Below are 11621 nucleotides of genomic sequence, written 5' to 3' on the forward strand. Positions count from 1 at the left end.
CACACACACACACACACACACACACACACACACACCCACACACACATACGACGGGCTTCTTCCAGTTTCCATCTACCAAATCCACTCACAAGGCTTTGGTCGGCCCAAGGCTATAGTAGAAGACATTTGCCCAAGGTGCCACACAGTGGGACTGAACCCGGAACTATGTTGTTGGTAAGCAAGCTACTTATCACACATAAAAGTCACTATTTCTTTCAGATTCTCTCAATAAAGATTAGCAGGGGAAGGTTTAATGGTGGCAGGGGTGCACAGATTTCTTGTTTTTTATTATTTATCGTTTGTGTTAGGTGATGGGGTTTGTGGCAAGAGTCATTTGAACATCAGATAAAAATACTGCTTTGCCATTTGTCAGACAGTAGCAGAAGTTAAATATTTTGGATATTTCTGCAGCCTAATAGAGGATCAAGACTATTTAACTACATTGATGTTACTGACCAAGATGCACACAACCTGAAACTGAAGATCTAAAAACAAAGTTAATGGGGTAGGAGCAGAGATTTCAAGCATGGTGTGGTGAAACATCTCAGTTGCAGCCATTGAAGAATTATATAAATGTGTGTGTGGTTAACAAGTTTGCTTCCCTATTACATAGTTTTGGGTATATTTCCACTGCATGGTACTTTGAGCAGTTGTCTTCTACAATAGTTCCAAGTTGGTCAAATCCATGAGTGGATTTAGTTGATGGAAATTGAGCGGAAGTTCATCGTGTGTGTATGTTTGTGTGTGTGTGTGTTTGTATGCACACTTGTTTAGATATCACATGAATAGTTCTAAACAAACATCACCATCATACATGTGATATTGTTTGTTTCCACTCTTCCATGAAAAATATGTCAGAGCATTGATATTATTATTTTGCTTGGAAACAGGTGAAGGTAGCCAGCCATAGAAAGTCAGCCTCAACAAATTGCATCTGACACATGCAAACATGGAAAAGTGAATGTTAAACGATGATGATGGTTATATATCATCATTATTTAACATCCATTTTCCATGCTGGCATGAATTGGACAGCTTGACAGGAACTGGCATGGTCAGGGACTGTACCAGGTTCCATAGTGTGTTTTGGTTTGGTTTCTGCAGTTGGATGCCTCCCTAACACCAATCATTTTACAGAGTGTACTTGGTGCTTTTTACATAGCATCAACACCAGTGCTTCTTACATGGTACCAGCACCAATGCTTTTTACATGGCACCATACCATAGTCCATGTTTTTAACATGTAATTGATATACTTCCCCCTAAAATTGCTGGTCCTGTGCCAAAATTTGAAACCATTATTATTATTATTATTATTATTATTATTATTCAGTGTGGGTCAGTCTTTGCTGGCTATTGCTATCATGCTAAACAACAGGCTGTATCAGATGTTATATTTTAGATACGTCCACTCCCTAATAGAGGATGAAAACCACTCAACTACATTGAAGTTGTTGACAGAGAGACGCATCATAGCAATTGAGGATATACCAAAGCTAATGATGATGGTGGTGGCGGGGGGGGGGGACACAGGGATTCCTGGTGCAGCATTGAGGAACACATCTTAAGTGCAGCTACTGGATGAAGAAGATGATGTTGACATTGAGGCTGGTCATTTTACAGGACAGTTATTGGCATGGTTTACATTAAATCTAGCTCATTGTGTTCTATCAAGTATTGCCTACATCTTATTCACCTAACTACGCTCTACCATCGCTCCTCTATCTGTGGCACTACTTGGTAGCTGTACTCGCTTGGGAGAGAAACTGCACATATTACTCCTTTGCACTACCAGTTACCTTCTCCTTCCCTCTAGAACCTCCTTTCCCTTATTTTCTCCACATAGTTCTCACCAAACACTTTCTTTCTCTGGATGTTAAATGATGATGATGAAACTTCATTTCTGTTATAACTTTACACCTCAACAGATTTAGATACAGCAAAGTTTCTGAAAGAAATGGTACAATATTCCATATCTGTGTGGAATAAAGAACTTGCTACTTGAGTCATAGAAAAACACTGCAGACCAACCACCGACTAAGAGTACGTCCACAAAGAACAAAGACAGCTTTTAGTTTAGAGAAGCAAACTCTTTAGTGCCAGTAACATTTTAAAACACACCCTGCCTTATTCATTGTTTTTAAAAGCAGTCTACTTAAGTGCTCAGTTCATACATTTTTATATCTGTTTTAGGAATTCTTCCTGTGTGCCCTTCCTCTCTTACTAACAACAAACTAAATTATTGCTTACCTATAATACAACTATTGTATATACAATGAGTATACATACACACACATGCACACACACACACACACACACACACACACACACACACAAACTCAGCAATTATAACATGCATATATAACATTCACACATGTGGTGATAGTAGTAGTAGTATGACAGACAGACAGACACACATACATGCAGGAAGTAGTAGTATGACAAACAGATACACATACACACAGGAGTGGTTAAGAAGTCCATTTCCCAACCACATTCTTTTGGGTTCAATCCCAATATATGGCACCATGGGCAAGTATCTTCTCCTGTAGCTCCAGACCAGCCCCCAAAGTTATGTGGGTGGATTTTGTAGAAGGCAAACTGGAAGAAGACCGTCGTGTGTGTGTGTGTTTCTGTCTTGACATTGCATGACGATTATAAACAAGTGACACTACTGGTCAAGTGGTGTCATTTGTTTCTAGTCTTCCATGAAAACCATATCTGGCCATAGAGAAATATTTTCTTGCTTGGAAACATGTACGGCTTGGCAACATGAAAGCATCTGGCTGTGGAAAATCTGCCTCGATAAATTCCATCTGACCCATACAAGCATTGAAAAGTAGATATTAAAACAATGATGACAATGATACTTAAGGAGATATCTGCTTTAAAAAAAATGTGAGAATTATAGTTTAACCCTTTAGCATTTAAACCAGTCATATCCAGCCCAAATATTCTACCTGTTTTATGTTCAAACGTGCCAGGTCCAGCTTCTTATGCCTACCCTACAGTGCCATTCTAAAAAATAAGCAATCACATCATTGAGGTTTTGATGCTGCTTGATTAATGCTTGATTAATTCAATACAATGTGAAAAAGTAAGCATTACACTTGACAGAGTAATTTGAATGCTAAGGGTTAAGGCAAAGTATTCAGTAAAATGAGTATGTGTGTGTAATCATCATTTAATCTCTCTTTTCCATATTGCCATGGTTTGGACAGTTTGACAAAGATCTGACAAGCTGCAAGATTGCGTCAAGCTCCAATATCAGCTTTGGCTGAATGCTCTTCTCAATGCCAAGTGTATACTGTGTGATTTTTGTTTTCATGCCACTGGTACTAGTAAGATCTCTAAGCAATTTGCAAGACAAAAATAGAAAAGAAAAAGCTGTCTCAACTATGTGGGAATGCATTTGAGCATGGGGGAGGTGGCTCTATGCTAGGTGTTGAATGACTGAAGTATGATAGAGGTACAAGCACAGGTGTCTTTTTATTGAAGAGATAAATATGTGAAGTGCTAGAGCACACCCTCAAAGTACAAGAATGTGAATATAAGAGAAATATGAACAATAGATCAAGAGAAGAGGAGAGAGTAGGTTATTTCATAAGAGTGAGAGGGGAGATGAGATATGTATTTATGTTTGTTTGTTTAGATGATAGCATTATTTGAAAAATCGTCATTATTTTAACATCCACTTTTCCATGCTTGCATGAGTTGGACAAAGTTCATTCAGGTTGATTTTTTATAGATGGATGCCATTCCTGTTACCAACCTTCACCTGTTTCCCAGCAAAGAATTGCATTTTGCAGAATATCAGAAATACTTGTATGGCAGTATCAATCATTTATAACTATTGTGCGATGCCAAGCTGTATAGGACTGAAGTGAGTGAATGTCATGAGAAATACTATTATCTATACACCTCCATCTTTCTGTCTGATGCACTCTATGCCAGTGAGTCTGTGAAGAGCACAGTAAGGATGGATAGAAAAATGTATTCCATCAAAGGTGCCTCAGAAAGATCCTGGGATCAAGTCACAAATGAACAGTTTCTGGAAAGAGCAATGTTCATGACTACTGCAAGAGATTGCAGCAGAATGCCAATTCTGGTTGGCTGGCCATATTCTCGGTCTTGTCAATCAACAACACTTGAAAACAGCCAGGGTTTGGGACTACCTGTCAGCAGACATAAAAAGGACAGACTGAAGATGACTTAACAGCTGGCATTTCAGACACACACTCAGGTTGCACCAGCTGCAATGATTTCTAGAAGGTGAACATGTGTGGGTTCTATTTGTGAGACATGCCTTTCCACAGCTAGTCTCCTTGATGGAGCTGCAGTCCTGGGTAAAAGATAGGGCAAGACTGGGCATGTGGCACTTAAAATGTTGTCAGGCACTCACTGTCCTCTACAAGTCAGGCAATAGGATCAGTGGATGTTCCACTTTAGCTATATACAGAGGATTAGTTGCAGGGAAGTGCGACGATGTCCCCGTGGAGACCCTAGGTGTTGACAAAGACGAACTGGCATGTCTATTCCGGAGGACTTTTGGTCAGGGACAGTTATGGATAAATTCCAGGTGTCATTGGCCTGGCAGTGTCATGGAGCGGTGGGGGCGCTACTGGTTTGAGATAAAATCTCCAGGCATGGATGTGCTGTCAGACAGGCTTCTCTGAGGTGCTTACAGAGCAACAAAAGTGTTTTGCATGCACTTGTTCAGTGTCTGGGCTGACTTGTGGAGTTATGTTGAACAGCTGCTGTCACGTGTGGAATGGATCCATCTGTCAGTCGAGTCCATAACGATGATTGCCTCGCTGCTCTTCTTTAAGCGGGCTGGCAAGGCAGTTTTCCTTTGGTGGCTGTTGCGAAAGAGGTTGTCTGGTGGACAAAGCTGAAAGGAATGAAGACAGAAACATTCTTTGGTAAAGCCCTCATCAAATATTTTTCAAGTTACACTTGAAAAGGAAAGTGAGGGTGGAGAGGGGTGTGCTGTCCTTGAGTGAATTTATGAATAGGTGAGTGAAAGTTGTGAAAATGGCAAGAGTGGATGGTAGCACTTTCAGTGTAGACCTGTGAGTTGGAAGAAAGGAATATGGAGAGGGTACTCATCCTTGGTATGATCAGGATAATCTTGGATGGTGGGGGTTCCTTGATTAACCCTAGAGGTCCTCCTGTTTCAGGAGGACCCCATCACTAATATTTTTTTTTTCTGTTTCTTCTATTGCCGTATATTATGTATACTTGCCTTCTTTTAATGTATACCATGTATGCTTTTTTTTTTCCATTTTATGTAAACCCCCACACTTTATGTCTGTCCTTCTATTGTCCCCTGCATCCTTCACCCTGGTGGAAAATAAAAGAAATCATTGTCATTATTATTCTTATTCAGTGCAGGTTAGTCTTTGCTGACCATTGCTATCATGCTAAGCAGCAGGTCATATTGGATGTTATATTTTAGATACTTCCACTCCCTAATAGAGTTCCACTCAACTACGTTGATCTTGACAGAGAGACACAACATAACAATTGAGGATCTACCAAAGCTAATGACAGTGGTGGTGATGGGGCAACACATACAAGGAATCCTGATGCAGCATTGTGAAACACATCTGAAGTGCAGCTGCTGGAAGATGAAGACATTGGGGTTGGTCATTTTGCAGGACAGTTATTGACATGACTTACATTAAATCTAGCTCATTGTGTTCCATCAAGCATTGCCTACATCTTATTCACCTTACTACCTCTTCCCATTGCTCCTCTATCTGTGCCATTGCTTGGCAGAGAAATGACACATTACTGCCCCTCAACACCTCCTTTGCACTGCCAGTTACTTCCGCCCTCCCTCTGGAATCTCTGCTTATAATATGGAAGGGGACGGGTTCAGTAGTCATAGGTCAGCACCTTATGATTTTCTGTGGTTGGATGCCCTTCCTGTTTCCAAGGTGATAATTCCTCATATCCTAGACATGGTTATACATTATGATTTTTAATTTTGTTTTATTTTGGTATTGTTTTTTACTGAATATTTTTTAAATCTAAATTCCAGGCACATGTTTCTTTGTAAGATATTCCAAGCATGGAGATCTGTGGTCCAGGAAGTACGGTTGAATGTCAAGGTATAGTATTCTATATTTTTTGTCTTTTTTTCATTTACTTTTGTTTATTTTTTCACTGATTTCAGTCAATTTTGAACTGTGGTCATACTGGGGCACTGCTTCAGTAATTGAACTTAGAGAGCATTTCCTTCCTAACACAACTATACATGCCAATCCTAGTTACTAGTTTGTGTTTATGCATGGCTGTGTGGTTAAGAAGTTTACTTTCCAGCCACATGGTTTCTGGTTCATTTCCACTGTATGGCATCTTGGACAAGAGTGTTCTACTAATAACCTCTTTGGTAATTGGAAGCTACCAAATTGTGTGTGTGTGCTCACATGCGTGCATACATCTGGATGTGTGTATGTGTATATGCATGTGTTTGTGTCTTGGCATCATGTAAACAGTTGTGAATGTGTGACACCGTCAAACCAACAATTTTCAATCTTCTATGTAAACATGTTTGGGATATGAGGAATTATCACCTTACTTGGAAACAAGAAGGGCATCCAGCCATAGAAAATCAGCCTTGCTAAATTCAGTCTGATCCATGCAAGCATGGAAAACTGGATGTTAAATAATGATGGTATATTGTTTGATTCCATATGATTTTAAGGGTTTGTTGAATCATTGATGACATCAAAATGATGTTTAACTCTTTTACTGCAGAAATCAGATATATTCACTCAAAATTTCCTTACCCTTCATTGTATATAGGAAGCGCTAGAGATTAGTATTAATGCTTTTACTGCAGAAATCAGATAGATCCATTAAAGATTTCATTACCCTTAACTGCAGAAAGCAGTTTTGTACACTTATCTGTAATGTCATGTTTGAAACTATTTTCTGTTGAGATATGTCAAGTTTATTGAGGCAATGTCACTTGCAGAAAGTATCAATTCTGTTTTTGATAGATATTTAACCATGACTGGAATAATCATGAAATTTAAATTCACAGTGAAAGAGTTAATTTGTGTGATGTAGAAATTTTTATGAACTTTGTTTTATGTTGGCCCTGTTTTGATCTTGGCATGAGTTAGAGATGTTTGTTCATTGTAAATCAATAGTAAGTGTGACACCACTGTAGATCACCAGCTTAGATAACATAACTGTGAACCACTGGCTTGGGTGATACAGCTGTGGATCCCCAGCTTAGGTGGCACAACTGTGGGTCACCTGCGAGTGATACAGCTGTTGATTGCAGCTAGTGTGGCACAACTGTGGATGCCTAGCTTAGATGGCACAACAGTGGATCACCAGCTTATGTAGAAAATTTGGGTATCACCAGCTTATGTGGCACAGCTGTGGATCATTAGCTTATGTGGCACAACTGTGGATCACCAGCTTATGTGGCACAGCTGTGGATCACCAGCTTATGTGGCACAGCTGTGGATCACCAGCTTATGTGGCACAGCTGTGGATCATTAGCTTATGTGGCACAGCTGTGGATCACCAGCTTAAGTGGAACTGATGTGAACAACCAACTTATATGGCACATTTGTGGCCCAGCAGCTTAGGTGGTACAACTGTGGATCACATTTTCATTGATATCTAAATCTTTTTCTGTATTTCAGGATGAAGTAGACAATGTAGAAATATTGGTAAATAAATCCAAGTTTTCTACAGAGAAGGCACTGATCCCTGGAGTAGTTGGTCTGAGGAACCTTGGAAATACGTGTTACATGAATTCTATTCTTCAGGTTTTGGGGTAAGTTACACCATTTTCTGTTAATATACAAATGATATTGAACCCTTGATGCTTGTGATGATAGTGATGTTCCCGTCCCTAAATGTTGATTTTTCAATAATCTAAGAAGACATTGCCACAGCCAAACCAATGACATTGTGTTTATGTTCCATCCAACTTTTTAGGGAAAAAAAACAAAACAGTTAGATATTGTGTGGCTCGATCAGCCTATGTTTTGTAATTCACTCAAGACTGCTCATGGTTCTCTGATCAAATTTCGTGTTTTAAAGTGATCAAGTTAATTTATGTTTTAAATACTAGCTTTGATAATGACAAAATTTTTATACTAAGTTCTTCATCACATTGAAAATTAATTGAAACAAAAGCAGTGTAATTCAACAGAAATATAGTATTACTGTTAGTGCACTTCAAAAGAAATAGGGTTAAATATTGTGTTCTGTAACTCACCTGAGATCATCTTGGTTCTATGATATGAACTTTCTGATTTAAAGTATCTAATTTAAAACCTTCCATCAAAATTTTGTGTTAATGTATGTTCTAAATATCAGCTTAATAATAACAACAAAGTTATTTTACTAAATTCTTCATAATTTTAAATTTTAATTGAAACAAAGGCAGTATATTGCACCAGAAATATAGTAATGAAAGCATTAACCCTTTAGCATTTAAACCAGCCATATCCGGCCAATATTTTCTACTTGTTTTATGTTCAAACTGGCCAGATCAGGCATCTCACACCTACCCTACAATGTCATTCTAAAAATAAACTATTACATTATCAAAATTTTGAAGTTTCAGGATAATTCATGATTAATTCAAAATATTGGGAATAAATAAGCATTATATTTGACAGAGTAATCTGAATGCTAAAGGGTTAAATCTCCTTCAAATCATCTTATCATTTCTATCTAACGCATGCAAGCATGGAAAAGTGGGTGTTAAAATGATGTATATGATAACAAAGACTTGGGTACCTTCTTTAATCTTTTTCTCCCACATATCTGCTGAAATACACTGCTTCTATTTCAATGCATTTTGGAAATAAGTGAAAGTTCAGTAAAATACCCTTGTTATCATCATTAAGCTGGTGTTTAAAACATAAATTAACTTGAAATTTTGATGGGAAAAGGTTTTAATTAATATCATTTTAAAACAAGTCATTTGTATCTCAAGAACCAAACGACAGTGTCAGGTGAGTTGGTATTTAAAACTGCAACACAGTTGTCTCCCTGGACAGCAGTATTGAGAAGCATATCAGTTTCAGTTGGTGTCATAAAGGCTTCATGTTTAATCCCTGGTCTAGTTTAGGAATATTAACCTAAAAATATTTCAAGAGCATAGAGTTGGCAAATGTTGTCAACAACTCATCTAGAAACTAAGGTATAGTTCAAATATAACAGACATTATGGTAAATTTCTATTTGGGGGCAGGGATGGTCAGTTTTTTTCAATATAGGGTACTTGGAACTTCAGGGATGTAATTGAGAAACAAGCAATAAAACTTGCTATAAACTTTAAAAAATTTCTTGTGTGTATATATATGTGTGTGTGTGTGTGTTTGTATGTGTGTATGTATATATATATATATATTCATATACACACACATCGCCTGACTAGTTCCCTGTGCCGGTGGCACATAAAAAGCACCATCCAAACATGATCGATCCCTAACCCTCCATTAACCCTCCTGTGCCGGTAGCATGTTAAAAGCACCATCCGAATGTGGCCAGTGCTGCCTGACTGGCTTCCATGCCAGTGGCATGTAAAAAGAACTCACTACACTCTCAGACTGGTTGGCGTTAGGAAGGGCATCCAGCTGTAGAAACACTGTCAGATCAGATTGGAGTCTGGTGTGGCCTCCTGGCTTGCCAGTCCCCAGTCTTAACTGTCCAATCCATGCCAGCATACAAAATGGACGTTAAATGATGTTGATGGTATACATATATATTATTATTAAGATTAATAATGATATGTACAAAAATTTATGTCAACGCAAAATTATCAGGGTAGTCCATATTAGTGAAATTCTAACTGAACATCTTTAAAAATTTTAGCTGTTAAAAAACACTAACAAAAAGAAACACCAGACCAAATTTAACTTTAGACATTCATTCAACCAAGAGCAAAGCCATTGAATAACTTAATTTAGTTTATCAAAATAAAATATGAAAAATACCCTACTGATTCCATACTTTTTGACAATTTGAAATCTACATAAAATAAAAATACTAAGTTTATTCAGTTGGATAATTCTAATTATTACTCATCTATCAACCCTATCCTACTGAATAAACCTTTACTTTTTGCTATGATAAATTCGGATTTATCTAGAAGTGAGGCTGATATAATTCTAGAGGCTAGAAAAACCATTATTGAATTTGATGGTAAATATTGAACTAGAACTGGTAGACCTGATTTTTTTCCATATTACAATGAGATCAAGTGATTTGGTACAAGTTACTGATTTAGCTGGTCTTTATATTCTTTATTGTGTACATAATGAATTTCCTGAATTAGGAGGTGGATTATATAGAGACGATGCTCTTTTCACTCTAAAATAAATATGGTTAATTTAAAAAGGTATAGAAAAATTCTTTCAGCATCTTGGTCTTTCTATTACTATAGAAAATGAATATAATAGGGTTAATTTTCTGGATATTACTCTTGATTTACATAATAAATTATACTGACCTTATCATAAGCCAAATAAATGCTTAAGATATATAAATAGCTCTAATCATCCAAGAAGCATAGTAAATTCAATAGTTAAGAATATAACTATTTGTATTTCGAGGCTTTTGGCTAATGAAGATATATTTAAGCAAAATCAAATATATTATAACCATGCATTATTGGAAGCTGGATATAAAGATAAGGTTTACTATATCCAGAGTCATCATAATAATAAGATCTAGAAAATGATAGGATCGTAGAAAGGTTGAAAAAGTAATAATAATATTTTAAAAAGGATTGACATAACACTTCACAAAGGTAAACATTTAAGGTGAAGAGCGCAATTTGATTGTAATAGATATTTTATTGGTTGAACGATATTTCAACAGTAAGTGTCTTTGTCAAGTTCAAAATAAGAAGTGATAAAAATTCAAAATTATAGAAATTTAAATGTAAAGTATGAATGAGAGTAATCAGCATCCACACATTGATGGAATGACATCATCAGTTTTTAAGTTTCAATTTTATAACAGGCGAAAAGAAAATGACAGAAAAAAGACAATAAAAAAAGAAGAAAGAAAAAAGAGAAGAAGAATATTTAATCAGACAGTTTTGTATAAATTTGATGATATTCTCCTGTCATTTTATTCATTCCTCCAGGGCGTGATGTTAGTAACCCACAAATATATTTCTGCTCATGCATTCTGAGAAGTGAAAGCTAAGCAGATTGAGAATATGCACTTTCAAGTCTTCTTCAAAATTGCAGCCGTTCAGCAAGTTCTGTCGAACTACTGTTATTGTGAAGTAAAGATTGTTTGCCAACATAACATGGCAGTCCTGGCTTAGGACGAATGTTACTGTAATTTAGCCCCAGGAGACATCGTCTCCATCTGGCTATACGACACAATCTGTGTCCTTATATTTTTGAGTTAGAAATAGAGGTCAATAATTCCCTTATATTCTTATTGTTTCTAAAGGCTACAATAGGCAGTTGAGGAAATATCTGTTTGAAACAAGGATATTTTGTGGCCACATGCTGGTAACTTTCATGCAACACTTTTGAAATGCCAGCGAAATTTTGGTGCTAGTTAATCACTAAAGAAACTTTGTCAGCCACTGTATTGTTTGCAAACAATACAATAGCT

General features: G+C 37.0%; 1 protein-coding gene across 1 annotated transcript in view; it reads left to right on the forward strand.

Annotated features, from left to right (window-relative positions):
* Positions 1-11621, forward strand: part of LOC106870769 (ubiquitin carboxyl-terminal hydrolase 44-like) — a 79470-nt gene that overhangs the window by 22359 nt on the left and 45490 nt on the right. Inside the window, exons 3-4 of the mRNA XM_052976154.1 lie at positions 6047-6116; positions 7671-7804. Coding sequence (XP_052832114.1) covers positions 6047-6116; positions 7671-7804 — 204 coding nt within the window. The remainder of the gene's footprint in view (positions 1-6046; positions 6117-7670; positions 7805-11621) is intronic.

This window comes from Octopus bimaculoides, chromosome 23 (assembly GCF_001194135.2).
Source record: "Octopus bimaculoides isolate UCB-OBI-ISO-001 chromosome 23, ASM119413v2, whole genome shotgun sequence".
NCBI lineage: Eukaryota > Metazoa > Mollusca > Cephalopoda > Octopoda > Octopodidae > Octopus > Octopus bimaculoides.